The sequence below is a fragment of the Camelina sativa genome, chromosome 18 (assembly GCF_000633955.1).
Source record: "Camelina sativa cultivar DH55 chromosome 18, Cs, whole genome shotgun sequence".
Taxonomy (NCBI): domain Eukaryota; kingdom Viridiplantae; phylum Streptophyta; class Magnoliopsida; order Brassicales; family Brassicaceae; genus Camelina; species Camelina sativa.
Genome location: NC_025702.1, coordinates 1,639,905 through 1,657,305, shown reverse-complemented (window position 1 = coordinate 1,657,305; position 17,401 = coordinate 1,639,905). Strand labels below are relative to the sequence as shown.

The following is a 17,401-nucleotide window of genomic DNA, read 5'->3' as shown; positions in this document are numbered from 1 at the left end:
ATATCCTCCTCTATCCCTGCTGCAGTCTCAACCAGCTCTGCACGCGAAGCATAACTCTGCCCCCTATAGTGAACCCTCAAGTCATCACGTAGGACCCTCAAGAACCTCCTGATCTGAGCCTCCTCAGACTCCATATCCCGACCCCCATACCTCAGAAGTCGACTGAACTCCAAGTCAAGCTCCCGCACTGACCGAGTCCCTTGAGCTAGGTGAAGGAACGACACCTCCAACCTATCCATTGCCTCCCTAGGGAAATACTTGCGGTTGAACTCCAAGACGAAGTCAGCCCAAGACATCTCCCTTTGCACTCTCCTGGCTGCCACAGAACTCCACCACAACTGAGCATCACCAGTCAGATAGTGGACCCCAATGTCCACCCAAAATCCCTCAGGACACCTCAGAGTATGGAAATTACGTTCCACACTCCTCCTCCACGCATCCGCAGCGGTAGGATATGTACCTCCCAATAACCGCTCGGTACTAATACGGCCCATCTCTGTCAGCATGCTGATATAACGAGAATGGACTCCCACATCCGCAGCCACTGGCTGCCGCTCCTCCACCACCACTGGTGGCACTACCTGAGCCTGAGCTGGTGCCACAGGTGGCAACCGCTCCAACAACTGTGCCAGCAAACCCACAAAGTCGACACCCGGGACTCCACCCACTGGGACACCCACACCTGGGGCCCTAATATCACCGGCTACTGGAGCATCAACACTGCCCCCTCCGGCCACACTTATGGAATCCTCCTAGACACCCTGCGACTCGCTGACACCCTCTGCTGTCACACTCTGGTCCGCAGTCTCACTAACCACTGGGACTCTGCCCCTACCACGACCACGTCCGCGTCCACGACCACGCCAGCATCCACCACCACGACCAGCAACAGCATCCTCTCTAACCATCTGCACTACCATGAGCAGAAGGCTAAGCACACAATAAACAGAACACAAAAACAAAAACTCACCGTGGAATCACAAAGTAGGCTCGAAGAAGATGTTCTAGGACTCCATGCCACACATAATTGACTAAATCACATAATCAATCAAGACATGCAATCCCAGACAACACAACAGAAACCTAGTGAACCCAAACCTAGAACAGTAAGGGCTCTGATACCAAACTGAAACGACCTGACCCGTTTTTTTTTTTTAAATAATAAATAATAATAATTAAAACTACGACTAGTGGTCCAATACCCACTAGCCACCTAATCACAATCACAAATAACAGCGGAATAACAATACCAATTAAATAACCAATAATAATCCATAATCAAATAACCAATATCCAATCCTAACCATTTCAATGTCAAACAAAAAGAAACACCAAACCGGCAATCCTAACAATGTTTCTAATGACCCAACTCTAGCAACCTAGCAATGCCAGAAAACATCCAATCGAGTCCCTAGAACATCTTCCTCTTCATTGCCTTGATTCCACGATCACACTTTGCCTTTACCTGCATCATAAACACAAATTGAGATGCATGAGTATTTGATAAATACTCAGTGAGGAAATCCTCCCATCTACTGGACTATACACACAAGCAACAATGACTCCAATGTTCCAAACAATCAACAAACAAAACACACAAACCAGGAAAACGAACACTAGAAGGGAGGTGTCGACCAACACCAGCCTAGTGTCGACCGACACTACCCCACAGTGTCGATCGATGCCCATTTTTGCTGGTGTCGACCGACACCAAGTGGTGTCGATCGACACTCCACCTGCAAGTGTGATCCGCAAGAAGTCGAGAGTCGAATTTGGCTTCCCAATCTCTTCCAAATCATCCAATACTCAAAACCCATGCCGGAAACATCATTAGGAACCTGTATAATCGAATCCCCAACAAGAAAACACACAAAACAACAACAAACAAGCAAGAATAAGGGAATCAAAGGCTTAGATTAGCCATGGTCATGCACTCACCTGTTTTTGACCAACAATGAACGAATCCACACTCTCAGCAAGCTTCCCACACGTTCCTTGCCTTGAATACTCACTCCCACAGCAAGATCTCACCCACAAAGCCTTTAAATCTCACAATCTCCCTCTAAAACCTCAAGAACAGTTTTCTCTCAAAGCGGCGTGAGACAACAAAAACACGACCCTAGGTCGTTTTCTCATTTTTAAACCTTGGTCCAATGGTTTCCTTAAACCAAACCGGTCCAAATCAATAATTATATCAATCTGGTCGAACCAGAAATAAGTGGTGTCGACCGACACCAACATGAGTGTCGATCGACACCCACCCCCAAAACGCTGAGTTTTGGTTCGCGGACGTTACAATAGTAGTGTAAGTTTTACAATTCTCGAGCTCATATATTCCACTGAAATATCAAAAAATGACTTGTAGTTAAATTTGCTGGTTTTAATGACCAAATTAGTCACTATTTTAAGAATAAATTAAAATTCAGTATTGCTTAATAGTTTGCTTTTATGTGCTTTGTTTAGGTTCATGAATTTTCGGAATTTCACGGATTTTACTGATTCGGAACCTTAAGCACCAGATGGTATGACACATTTTCGGACTTTCACAGATTTGACTGATTCAGAAACTCAAGCACCAGATGATATGACACAATTGGAGGCAGTTTACGGTTCTCCTCCTTCAAAAACTCCAGACGGTAACAGTTTCAAGTGGAAAGTACAATTGATAGGTAATTAAAAATAATTGATTGTGTGAGAATGAACTGAATTGATCATTGCTTTTGTTTACATGAGAATAAATTTATTTGTGGTCGTTGTTGTACATGTGTATATATAGATATACTGATGGCTTTGTTAATATGTGTTTATCTACAAGATGATGATGGAAACATAGAAGGAAAAATGGTGGCATCAAGAGATGTGTGGAAACTACAAAATAGCAAAGTCATTGTACATTTCGACGTAGATACCGATCAACCTGTTGATGATTCCGGAGGTCTACTTGGATCTTGGTTAGGTCAATTAGGTAATGATTTGAATTTGTTGCCCATTAACTGCAGTGATTGGAGATTGGTTAATCCTGACACATAAGATAGGGCTTGGGAAGTGATTCAGGTAATATATATCCAACATTTTAGTACATTCTCCTAAGTTTTGCACTTCATATTGCTTCTCTCTTTATGAATGTTCTCATGATATCATTTCAGTCAAAATTTTGGTTTGATGATCCTGCAAAAAGAAAGCATTATGTGATTAGTGCACTAGGGAGCAGATGCAAGGATATTAAACTACGTTTATGGAGAGAGTTCAAACGGGTTAACAAAGCTGAAATGATCCGGAATCGACCAAAGAGTGTTCCTGAAAATCAATGGTTTTCTTTTGTCAACACGAGGTTCACTGATAAATGGAAGGTAGGATTTATATATTATAAATATGTAATTGTATATGAAACGTACGGAATAACTATTAATTATCTTCTCCAATATATGAACTTTCAGAAAATGCAAGATCAAAATAAGAAGAATAACAAAAACCATACCTCGCCTCACGTATATGGAAGAAAGAGTTTTGCAAGAAAAAGAAAAGAGATTGTAAGTAATTTTGTTCTCTCTTATAAAACTCAATTTTATGATTGTTCTCCTGCTATTTTGATATTTCATAATATTTATGTGTGTGCTATTAACGCAGACAATTAAGAACGGAAAACCACCAAGTCGAGCAGAATTATTTGTTGCGACACGCACAAAACCTGATGGAAGCTATGTATCTGATGAGGCTAAAACACATGCGGTTAGCTTTATCTTATTCTATTGTTCATATTAGATTTTGTCAATTCATTGTCTCATTTCTTAACATAGATTACTCATTTGACTATACCAAACAAAAAAAGAATTTGTTATACTTATATTATTTTGTTGCATTTTTAGGAAGCCCTTACAACCTTGATGAACCAAAATTCGTCAATGCAAACCATAAGCAATGTTACAGCTAATTTGGACGATGAATATGCTCAAGTGTTTGGTCCAGAACGTTCAGGACGAGTGCGTTGTGTTGGCCGTGGACCTACACCTTCAAAATTCTTGAGACGCTCAATTGCAGTAAGCTCAGAGACAGAAAATTCTGAAATTGCTCAGCTGAAAATGCAGAACAAAGGCTTAGAAGATCAAGTTAGAACAATGAATACTTTGTTCCAGAAAATGTTCGGTGTTGCATCTGTTGATCAGGTATTATACCTTTTGCATGTTATATATCATCTGTTTATGATATACTGATTTCTTAAAATTTATGACCTTGTTAATTTTAATATACAAATGATGTAGGCAAGCACATGGGCTTCAAACTTTGCTGCAGCTTTGGCAAACATTCCGAATCCACCTAATACGGAGGTGAATGCCATTTTTATTGAAATTTCATACATAACAATTTAGCTAATATGATAAAGTTCATTTGTGTTTTTTCCTCAGCTAACGGTGGTGGTCGTATAAGTGGAAGTCATAATGCTGAAGAGTGAAGATCAACGTAGCGAACATGTGGGTTATGAATTTGATCTTAATGTTTTTTTTAATACCATGCTAGGATTTCTATGTTCAAGATTCGACACTGAATTCCGTTATATGAATTATGCAATTTGATTTTTAATTTATATACTATTTTTAGATTTAAATAATCAATTAATTATTTTGATTTATTTATTATATTTTTTTATCTATTAATATGAATGACATAATTACTAGAATCATTTATTGAAAACTGACACTAATTTTAACATCAGTAATATATAACTGACACTAATATTTACCATCAATTATCTGAAATGACATAATTATTAGAATTATTTATGAAAAATGACACTAATTTTAACATTGATTATTTGTAACCGATTTAAACATTTAACATCAATTTTAACAAATGATACAATATTGGTATCACTTCTAATAATTGACACTACGGTTAACATCACTTATTTACAATTGATATAAATATTTAACATCACTTATTATTACCGTAGCTAATATAACATCATTTATACTAAGGGATTCAAAAATAACACCACTTTAAACAACCGATGTATATTAACATCGACTATAATAAGTGATGCAAACATTTAGTAACCGATGCAAATATTTTGCATCACCACTTCGAGAGTCACTTAAATTAGTGATGTAAAACTCATTTGCATCAATTATAATTGATGCTAATATTCAAAAGAAGCGACACAAAACACCTCTTTTTTTGTAGTTGATAGTAGGATTTTCACCCAGGATATCAATTCCCTATGCAATTGTAGTACAAAGGGTTATCAATCCAAATGATTTTCTATTGCTAGCAGGAAGGATATGATCAGAACAATACAAGTCAAGCCAAACAAATAAGGTTTTTGTTCTAACAGTCCTAAAATAAATAAAAGAAAGAATATAAACAAAGAAACCACACGACCTAAGCACTCGATGCAAGCAGTCGAATACAGGATCGAGTGGGGTGATCGAGTAAGCAAATGAGATATGAACAGCTCGAGGTATTACTCGATGCAGGTTATCGTGTACCTGATCGGGTAAGTGGTCAAGTAAGTAAAGAAAATGTAAACAAATAAAATACGAAATCTCCTAAGGATGGGGTAATCGAATCCTAAGTATTTTACACCAGTATAGATACCTTACATGCCTCAAACAATTATTTCCTAGACAATGAATCTCTAAAACCTTGTCACCACACTCTCGCACTAGCAACAATCAACCTTGATCACTTACCACACTCCCACACTAGCAATATGAACAAGCAGGCATTAAGAACGATTCATTATTGTCAGTAAACTCAAACTCATCTATTCCCTTACTCAGATTCAAGTAAACCTCTAGCATTGGCTAATTCACGCATCTCATCTACACCTCTCGGTCGCTGAAACGCCCTAGATCTAATCTCAACCTCTCGGTCTGTTGACAGCATTAAGAACACCAACCTAGAAGGAAATCTATCAATCATTTACAATCAAACTAAGGCATCCTAACCGATCAAGAACACAAAATCATCTATCCCATCCCTAGAAACTTTACTACCCTACTCGGACATGATAACAAGGAACAAAATAACCAAAAATGAATGAAACTTGCATTGTATCAAAATATAGAATAGAGTAGAAAGAGTACAAGATAGAAAATCTAAGAAAACTATAAAAACTATGAAATGAAAATGCAAAACTAAAAAGAAAATGTTTGAGTTGCTCAGTTCTCTCACAGAAGCTCTCGCTCTCCGGTTTGAGGGTCTGCGGCGTGCTCCTTTGCGAGCTAGGAGAGGAGGGGGTTTATATATGGAAACCCTTTTGACCTAGCTTCCCAGACCTGCCTGATGGTCTACTCGATGGGGTACACGAGGGTGAAGTCGGGTTACTCCTCGGGTGGATCTTTGGGTTGTTCTTCATCTCTCTGATCCTCCTCGTTCGTGTTGGGGTTCGGACTTGTTCGTCCAGCTCGATGGCTCCTTCGGGTACATGCTTGGATTGTCCTTGTTTTCCCCCACTTTTGGCTCTTTAGCACTTGTTTTCATCCAAAATATGCAAATGCAGAAATGCAACACCCTAAATGATCTAAAAGTGAATTCCTACAGTTAATGACCTAAAAATGCTAAGTTAGAAGTATGAACAATGCAAAATATGGACAAAAAAGGATGCTAAAACATATAAATTAGAGAGTTATCAGTAGTGCTTGCTCCACCTCATTGAGTTGGTCCCCCGGTGTCTCCTTCTGCGACGGTGATTCCACATTTCTGCCAAAGAACTCTGTTTTTGGATCCCCATATCAATTATCCCTCTATCGCCAACAGTTTCCAAGACGCAACCCATATCCGACCAATGATCATTCCAAAATGATGTGGTTTCGCCATTACCCACCTCCACTTTACAGAACTCTCTTGCCACACCCCGATACTTAAGAAGCTTTTTCCAGATCCACGAACCCACAGTCGTAGTGTCCTTAACTGACCAAAAGGATGCCTGTTTCAATAAGTTAGAGTAAACCCAACGGACCCACAAAGAGTTTCCCTTCGAGACCACTCGCCAAATTAATATCAAATAGCTGACAAGATTAGCTTCATGGAGAGATCGCAAACCAAGACCCCCCTCTGCCTTTGGCTTACACACTGCGTCCCAAGATACTTTCACCTTGCGAGGATTCGTGTTTGGACCCGACCAGAGAAAAACCGCACACATTGAGTCAATAGCCTCAAAACACTTTTTAGGCAGCCAATAAGCACCAAGCCAAAAGTGACACACACTCCAAAGGACAGAGGAAATCAGATGACGAGCTGTCCAAGACCCTATACGCTTCCGAAGTTTCTCAAGCAAAGGAGAGCAATTTGCAATTGAGAGTTGCTTAGTTACTAACGGGAGACCTAATATCGAACCGGAAAACGACCTACTACAAACGGGAGATGAGACTCTGATGGAACCGAAGCTCCAGCCAAATAAATTGTGGACTTTTCCATACTGATCTTTAACCCTGAAATCTTTGCAAACTCCGTAAACACATCAATAATTCTAGTGATTGAACGCAACTTGCCATCCGTTAACACCATGAGGTCATCCGCAAAACTTAAATGAGTGAGTACAAGCTGACAACACCGAGGGTGGTAACCAAATAACCGCTCTCCAGCAGCCTTGTCAAGCAATTTCGATAGGACATCCATACAAATGACGAAAAGATAAGGTGATAAGGAGCAACCTTGACGAAGCCCTCTAGCGCTCCGAAAAAACCCTGCAAGTTCACCATTCACTTGCACTGAAAAAGAAGCTGTAGTGATTCATAGCATTAACCAATGAATGAACAACGACGGAAACTGCATTGCTGAGAGAACTTTAGAGAGAAACGACCACTGCACTGAATCGAAAGCTTTGGAAATATCAATTTTGATTGCACAACGACTTGATATAGAATCTTTGTGGTAGTCCTTAACAAGCTCTGTAGCCAACAACACATTCTCAATCAACAATCTGTCTTGAACAAACAGACTGATTCCCAGAGACAAAATTTGGAAGCACATACTTCAGTCTATTAGCGAGTACTTTAGAGATCACCTTATAAATCACATTAAAGCAAGAGATAGGCCTATAATCCTTTATTTGCATTGCTTCCAATGATTTTGGAATGAGCGCAAGAATGGTAGTATTGATACCTTTTGGCAAGAAACCTTTTGCAAAAAAAGATTGAATAGCTAACACGAATTCCCTCCCAATAATCGGCCAAGTTGCTTTGTAGAACTCCACTGTGTACCCATCAGGACCAGGAGATTTATCACACGGCATAGAGAACAACACTTTTTTAATTTCCTCCCCCAACACCACTGTCGTAAGAGCATGATGTTCAGCCACAGAACAGCGATATGGCACCAAATTCTCCAACTCTTCCACCGTGACACCCTCAAAATCAGTAGGAATGGTTTGCAGAAACTCCCTGAAATGCCTCTCAGTCTCTACTTTGATGTCATCCCCTGTCACTACCACACGACCATCAAGACACTGTATCTCACGAATACTATTTTGCGCTTCACGCACTTTAGCAGCTCGACTAAAAGTTTTATTATTCCTATCTCCCACCTGCAACAAATGCAACTAAGACTTTTGCTTGAGATACTTCTCCTCCAACCCAGCCAGGAAATCCCTGCGCCTATAAGCCTCATTTTCTTCCTCCATGGCCTGTGATGAAGGCTGCATCAGGTTCGTTTGTTGCTTCTGGCATAAAGTGGTGAAAGCCTCCTTTGTCTTAAGAACAAGATTCCCCATTCGCGACTTTGCCAAGCTTCGCAAGCGAGTTTTTAGTCCTTTTACCTTCTTCCAAAAACGGAAGAGGGTAGAAGTAGATTAAAACAGAGGTTCAGTGGTGGTCCAATAGTCCTCCACTAATGGCATGAAATCCTCCATCTTCGTCAACACATTTACAAATTTGAAAGGCCTCCGTTTCGTAACAGGACCAACATCACCACGAATCATGAGCCTACAATACAAGTGGTCAGAACAGCCTCCTACTTCAAAAACATTATAACTCTGATTAAAAACAGTTCCCCACACTACATTCACCATCACACGGTCCAACTTCTTGAGAATCAAATCATGTTCCCGCTTATTACACCAAGTGTACAGATGACCATGGGAAGTCATATACACTAGTGAACATAAATTTACCACCTCCTGGAAATATCTCATCCCCCCATAAGCAGTGGACTATCATCTACTCAAGAATGCTCAGCCATATCAAGAGTTTCATTAAAATCCCCCAGTAGGACCCAACGATTATTACGAAACAGAGGAGATGCGTAATGATCACGTATCTCCTGCCATAGCTCTCTTCGTGCCTCCACCATATGCAGAGCATACACAAACGAGCAAAGCAACTCCTCATCCTGATTATCCAGCTTAACAGAACATGTAATGATCTGTTTGCTTTTAAAAAAAGGATCAACCCTGACTGTATCCTTCCACAGGACCCAAATGCGCCCCCTTTCACTGTATTCATAATTAGTCATCATCGACCAATCAGGGAACAACTTCCTCCCCAACCTCTCCGCTTTTGATTCCTTCACTCTAGTCTCCAACAGACAACCAAACTGAAAATTACCCCTCGCAACCCACTCTTTGATAACGGAATGTTTAGACGTCTTATTTAAACCAAGAATATTCCATGCGAACCCTAGCATTAATGTTTTGATGAGGCCTTCCAACTCTGATTCCTAGGCTGGACCCTAGTCGAATGAGCAGGAAGGGTAGACACTGTTTTATGAGCCGTTTTGTCCCTCTTGGTAGATAAGTGCGCAAAGGTACCTCCACCTGCGAACCCTGCGGTTTAGAGACAAACACCTTTTGCTGAACTACAAGGGTATCCGCTAAACCACTCTGCACCGAACTATCAACAGCAGGGTCTTCAGAACTTTCATCCTAAGCAACCCCCAAATCCGAGAAAGAGTTTTTGAGTAAAGAGACACTGTCAGTCATCGGAGTGTCCTTGAGTTTTCCAGGGCTCCCACGAGTCGATTTTGGAGTGATCCAGACCTCCTGCACTTGCTCCTCCCCCATCTCCTCACGTGCATAACCCTCCACCGAGATACCCCCATCCTGCGTCTGCACCGAAGTTCTTACTAGACCTGCAACCGCATGCTCCACTCCAACCTCTTGTTCAAGAACAAAGGATACTTCATTTTGGTTCTCTTTTGAAATTGTAGCTACGAGTGGAGTAGTAGCAACCGATACCGCCTTCACTGATAGACATGTTGCACTTAAGTGACCCCATTTCTTGCAACCACTACACTTTGGAGGAAGCCTAGGGTAGTTGAACCCAATAATCGAATCCAGCTCCCCCTCTTCCTCACCTGCAAACCAAAACTCCTTTGGTAAATCCTTTGTCAAATCCACCTCTATCAACACCTGAGCTTCCTCAAAACTGACACAGGCCTCTGTTTTAGGGTGCAACCTAATAGGCTTACCCACTGCACTAGACAAAAACTCCAAAACTTTATCTGTGAACATTGTTGGAGGAATGTTAGTGATTGTAACCCACAAGGGAAAAGATTTCAGTGCTGGTTGAGCGTCCTCCGCAAACGGAGTCCACTTGGAAACGATCATGGGTATGTCCATGATATTCCACATCCCTCTATTGAGAACCCTATGCCACATACCCTCATGTCTAATCCGAAACTTGACTGTATATTCATTAACTGCATAAACATCAATCAAAGAAGAGCGATCTCCCAACCGCCAGATCTTGTTCACAATCATGTGAATCTTACCAACATGCGGAGCCTTCAAGTTGAGAAACTTTCCAATCACAAAATCTTCCCAAAGAGGTTTTGCTCCCTCAAACACCCCCTTAGGCACAATAACCTTCTCCTGACCATCAACCTCTACAACAGTAAACTTTTGTTGGGTAAAAACCCTTTTCTGAGCCACTTGTAGGAAAGAGCGCTTCGCCGTCGTTGCGGGAACCGTTGACGAGACCTCCCTAGAGTCCCCCTGATTAAGACTCTCACCCGATAAACCATCCCCCAAAACCTCACCCGATCCTCCCTTCTCAGTAACCCCCCTCTCCCCTGCAACAGTACTTACCAACCCCACCGAAACCGCCTCAACACAGCCTTGAGAGGCCGCCGACGGCAGCATCCTTGGGCAGAAAGCAATGACACCCTAATCGCCTGTTTTTTCACCCTTGCCACGTCCACCTTCCTCTGCTTCTAGGGCTCCTTACCAACCCCACCGAAACCGCCTCTATTCAGTATCTCAATAAACTGGAGAAGTTGAAAATGTCAGGATGCATAAATCTGGAGAATCTTCCCATCGGAATTAACCTCAAATCTCTTGATAGGCTTTAACCTTAGTGGATGTTCACGGTTGAAGATTTTTCCTGATATCTCAACCAACATATCATGGCTCTTATTAGACGAGACCGGGACTGAAACATTCCCCTCTAAAACTTGCGTTTAGAAAATCTTTCTCTTCACTTATGTGGAATGAAGAGTGAAACATTTTGGGAAAGAGTACAGCATGTATCCACTTAATTATGATTTATTCCAAATGTTTTTTCTTTCATTTCGTTTTCAATTATATAGTGTAGTACGTAATACTAGATACTAATAACAGTACTTTAAGTTAAACTACCATATGTGGGAGTTGGTTTAATTAAATCTTGGAGATCACTTAATAGCTAAGAGCATCACATGAGAGAATCATGGCTAATCGTATGTAGCAACTGGATTTCCTTGTTGGTTAAAACATCTTTTTAAAGAGGATATGACTAAAATCTAAGGTAGATTTAGCTTGGTTTTGCCGGGTTGAGTTTTTGTGATCCTTTTTTGTATTCGTAACGTGTTCCCACTATCAATCAATATATAATCCTTGAGTGAAAAAAACAAAAATCTTCCATGTACAAATATTAATATAGCCCATTGATAATTAATAGAAAAATAAATAAGGGTTTTTTGACCAAAAATAAAAATAATAAATAAAGTCTAAACTGACGATTAAAGACTTGGCCCTTGGGGAATCGCTCAGGTCAAGTTGCGTCAGAAAAAATCGGAGAAACAATCTGCTGCTGTCACCACTCTGCTCAGAGTTCATGAATTCATTCATAAATCTTCTTACAATCTCAAACGCCAAAGTCTTTGTTCTTCTAAAGATTAGTTTCCTTCTTACTCTTTCTCTCAATGTTTCCTTCTTCTTCTTCTCGCACTTGGGTATATGATGTTTTCCCCAGCTTCAGCGGAGAGGACGTCCTGGTAACTTTCCTCAGCCACTTTCTCAAGGAACTGGATCGAAAGTTGATCATTTCTTTCAAAGACATCGAGATTGAAAGAAGCCGATCACTCAGTCCCGAGCTTGAACTGGCGATATTGGATTCGAGGATCGCAGTAGTTTTGTTCTCTAAAAACTACGCTTCTTCGAGCTGGTGCCTTAACGAGCTGCTGCAGATCGTGAGATGCAAGAAAGAGTTTGGCCAACTTGTGATTCCCATTTTCTACGGTTTGGATCCTTCCCATGTGAGGAAACAGACCGGAGACTTTGGAAAGAAGTTTCGAAAGACTTGCAGAAACAAAACAGAGGAACTGATAAATCAATGGGAGAAAGCGTTGACCGATGTTTCAAATATCCTCGGATATCATTCTGTATTGTGCTTTACATCATATTATATAGCTATATCAACATTTATAATGTTGTCTCATGTTTGTGAAATGATCGTTCTCCGTGTTAGGGGTAACGAAGCAAAACTGGTTGAAGAAATAACCAATGATGTTTTGGGTAAACTGCTTTTAAATGCATCGAAGCATTCTAAGGAGTTTGTTGGCATCGAAGATCATATTGCTCAGATGAGTGAATTGTTATATTTGGAATCTCAGGAAGTGAGGATGGTTGGTATATGGGGTACAGCGGGAATTGGGAAGACTACCATTGCAAGGGCTTTGTTCCGTCGACTTTCTCGGCACTTCCAAAGTTCTATTTTCATAGACAGGGGTTTCGTATATAAGAGTGTGGAAAACTATAGTAGATCCAATCGAGAGGACCCCAGCATGAAGTTACGTTTACAAGGAAATTTCCTATCGGCAATTCTAGGGAAAAAGGACATAAAGATCGATCATTTAGGTGCACTGGGAGAGAGGCTGAAACACCAGAGAGTTCTTATTTTTATTGATGATTTGGACGATAACGTAGTCTTAGATACCTTGGCAGGTGAAACTCAATGGTTTGGAAGTGGGAGCAGAATCATTGTGATTACAAATGATAAGCATCTTTTAGAGGCCCATGAGATTGATCATATATACAAGGTTGATTTCCCATCTTGGAAGCAATCTCTCCAGATGTTATGTTTATCAGCTTTCAGGAAAAACTCTCCACCTGAAGGTTTTGAGAAGCTCGTATGTACAGTCGCAAACCTTGCAGGTAATCTTCCTTTGGGTCTTACTGCGTTGGGTTCATCTCTTCAGGGGAGGAATAAGGAGTATTGGATGGATATCTTGCCAAGACTTCGTAATGGTCTAGATGGGAAAATTGAGAAGACATTGAGTGTCAGCTACGACGGGTTAGATAGCGAAGAAGATAAAGCTATATTTCGTCACATCGCATGCCTTTTCAATAATGTGGAATTCGCATACCTGAAATTGTTGCTCGCAGATAGTGTCTTGAGTGTTAATATTGCACTAGAAAATCTATATGATAAATCCCTTATTCATGTCAGATGGGGTAACGTGGTGATGCACAGTTTGCTACAAAAAATGGGTACAAATATTGTTCGCACACAATCCATTGACAAGCCCGGGAAACGAGAATTTCTGTGGGATTCAAAGGATATTTGTGATGTACTTGTTGGAAACACTGTAAGTTTTTTTTAGCTCACTATATAAGTTGAAGAGAATGTCATTCTGTAAACGGATGAATCATACTCCTTCTGTCTAATAAAGATTGATGTTTTGGAATATTTTTTTGTCCTACAAATATTGATGTTTTGTAAATTTCAAGAAGTCATTGAAAATATTTAAAATTTAAAATTGTTATTGGTTTAAAATTAAATAATATCTCTTTAGTTAAATAAAAAAATATATTTAAACTCAGTAATCATTGTTTTGTTAAAATGTGTAAAAGTTTCTAAACATCAATCTTTTAGAGACAAAAGGAGTATAGTTTTGTCTTTTTCTCATTTATATTTTATTTTTCAGGGTACTTCAAGGATTTTAGGTATATCATTGGATATTGATGAGATTTATGGGGTGTATGTACATGAGGGTGCCTTCAAAGGGATGTGCAATCTCCGTTTCCTAGACATTTACTCGACGATATCTGCACCGGGAAAAGAAGTCGAATTGCACTTACTCGACGATATCTCGAGTTTCGGTAAGTTTTGAGGATTATTGTTATGTTATATATTTTTTCTTATGAAATAGATGTTTGCAATATTATGCAAGAAGATTATATATAATGCTTATATTACTTTTTTGATTACGCTCACGTCACGTGGTGTGTAATTTTTATTTGGCACTTTGTGTGTACAGTCGCTTACATGTCTCAAGAAGATGGATATGTGGGGATCTCTAAACTTGAAAGAGATTCCAGATCTTTCAATGGCCACCAATCTCGAGGAACTTAATCTTCAGTCTTGTGGGAGTTTTGTGGAGCTTCCTTCCTCTATTCGAAATCTCAATAAACTAACGAAATTAGAAATGAATAACTGCTATAATTTGAAGACTCTTCCAACCGGCATGAACCTCAGATCTCTCGACCACATTAATCTCGATGGATGCTCGCGGTTGGGGGCTTTTCCTGAAATCTCAACCAACACCTCCTATCTCATTTTGCAGCGAACAGCCATTGAAGAGTTCCCTACCAATTTACGTCTCGAGAATCTCGTTGTGCTTCACATGCATTCGATAAAGAATGAGAAACTATTGGAAGGAGTAAAGGTATGAAGTTCCAAATTTTAAGTTTTTCTCCGACCTCTTTTACCAACATTTTTAACAAGAAATCACTGTTTTGAGGTCTAATTTTATACACGTACTGATTACCATTTTGGTTATGTAGATAATATAAATTTGGTCTATTTAGTATGAGCATAAAAATGATACGTCAAAAGAATTATACAAATCTTGCATTAGTTGAAGTTAGGTTTACTTAAACTTAACTCTTTTTTTATATTAAATTTGTAGAGAGTTTGCCTTTTATTTATAAATTAAAAGAAATGTGTTATCTGTACGATAAAACAAAATAAATAATTTGAATATTGCTGAACCAAGTGGCCTTGGTCCAGTAGTAAAAGGAAAAAAATCCCACAATTTGGGTTCGAGTAGCATTGGCCACGGGAGTTCGAAATTTAACATGATTTCCCCCGGCGTCATGAGATTAGTCTTTGGACCTAAAAAGCCTTTAAGATCATTGCTGAGTTATATATAAAAAAAATATGTACTTATAAAGCCTTTAGTGGCCACGTTGGTTCAATCCATTTCAACTATAAGTGTTACTATATATAGTAAATTTTGTGAAGTCTTCCATTCTATTTAAGCAATGTGGGATAAAAAAAAGGTACTTTCAAATTTAACTAAAATCTCAAATATACTTATATCACGAGGGCTTGTAGAAAATTGAATGTATTACTTTTTTTAATAAAGAAATTAAATCAAAATTTGTTTTTGTTTTTGATGCATTAAATTATATATTATAGTGTTTTGTGATTAAATAAATAAAAATTTCTAAACAAATTCTCGTAGCAACACGTAAGCAAAAAGACCTCCAAATAATTATTTTTAAAGAAATAATACATAGAAGATAATTATAAGACTACCTCCAATAGGAGAACGTGAAAAAGTTTCTAAGCAAAAAAATAATAATAAAAATATTTGAAAGGAGTAGTGAGTTTGAAAACAGTTTCTTAAATGAGCAACTTCAGAAATATTTCTAATACCCATCATTGGTTTAACTTTTTATTTTTAATTTATTTTTTAAATAAATGATTAAAAATAATAAGAAAAAAAGTTATTTGAGAAATTTAGTGGGCTTATACTTATTGGAGGTGATCTAACATTTTTAAATCTAATATTTTTTTTTATTATTATTGTATTCTCAAAGTGCTGTTATGTTTTTTTGGTCAGCCTCTTAGGCACTTCATGAAAATGCTGTCTCCCTCTTTGATGGGGTTGCATCTCTCAAATATCCCAAATTTGGTGGAGGTACCTTCTTCATTTAAGAATCTCAATAAATTGGGAAAGTTAAGGATTTGTTACTGCAGAAATCTTGAGACTCTTCCAACCGGTATCAACCTTGAATCTCTAAAAGAACTTGATCTTAGTGGATGCTCAAAGTTGAGTACTTTTCCTAATATCTCAACAAACATCCAAAATCTCTTTCTAAGCCGAACATCAATTGAAGAGGTTCCTTGGTGGATCGAGAACTTCTCTAAGCTCAAACACCTAAGAATGGAAAGTTGCAGTAAGTTAGAATATGTACACCTAAACATTTCTAAACTGAAACATCTTGACAGGGTTTTTTTTTCACGTTGTGGGGCATTGACTGGAGTTGATTTGAGTGGCTATCCAAGTGGAGTGGCGCCGATGGAAGCAGACAATATTGACAAAGTTTTCGAAGAGGCTACCTCTTCTCTTCCAGATTGTTGTGTCCCAGAAACTAATCTCAATTTCATGTACTGCTTTAACTTGGATCTAGAAGCTATCCTTCGTCAAAGAACAGTTATCTACAAGTCCATGGTATTTTCAGGGGAAGAATTGCCTTCATTTTTCACTCATCGTACTATTGGAACCTCCTCACCTTTACCTCAAAGTATTAGGGGAATGTTCTCCTCTCTGAACATCCCTCTACTTCAGTCCCCTCTCTGTCAACCACTCTTAAGATTTAGGGCTTGTGCGGTTCTTGTTCTCGTTCCTGGGTCTAGATCTGATTACAGTATAGTAAATATCCATTTAAAATGTTGGTTAAAAGGCATATTTAGGAACACCTTTGACTCTTTCGGCCGGCCATCTATCTTCATGACGAATCAAAAGAGTAGTCATCTATTTATTTTCGACTTTTGGATCCCTCTTACGAAAGATAATGCTCCTCTAGATCAACTGAACTACGATCACGTGGATATACAACTTTATATAGGTGATACTAGTGACTCTATGTTAAAATTAAAAGGATGGGGAATACAACTTTTAGCGGATAGTTTATCACCGGAAAACCAACTTGGTATTCCCAACACTCTTCCACATGTTTGTGAAGCCAATGAAGACACTTTGGTTAATCAGACTGAGAAATGTGAAGAATGTAGAGGTCGCGCTGTAGAGACAGAGAGAAACAAAAAGCGAATCAAGGTAAGCATTAAGCATGTACTAGACATAATGTTTTATATCTCACAGTTCGTTTTCAAAGTCAATGGGAAACTATTTAATTTTGTATAATAGACCATTGTTTTTTTTGGTGTCTTACTGTCTTTTTTTTTTTTTTTTTTTT

At 39.0% G+C, this 17,401-nt stretch overlaps 1 protein-coding gene and 1 pseudogene across 1 annotated transcript; both read left to right on the top strand.

Moving 5' to 3' along the window:
* LOC104763055 lies at positions 2,525 to 4,557 on the top strand (annotated as a pseudogene).
* Positions 11,967 to 14,934, top strand: LOC104760252 (protein VARIATION IN COMPOUND TRIGGERED ROOT growth response-like). The gene is made up of 3 exons (XM_019240388.1): positions 11,967 to 13,782; positions 14,122 to 14,296; positions 14,455 to 14,934. The coding sequence occupies exons 1-3, from the start codon at positions 12,118 to 12,120 to the stop codon at positions 14,547 to 14,549; spliced, it is 1,935 nt and encodes a 644-aa protein (XP_019095933.1). The 5' UTR covers positions 11,967 to 12,117; the 3' UTR covers positions 14,550 to 14,934.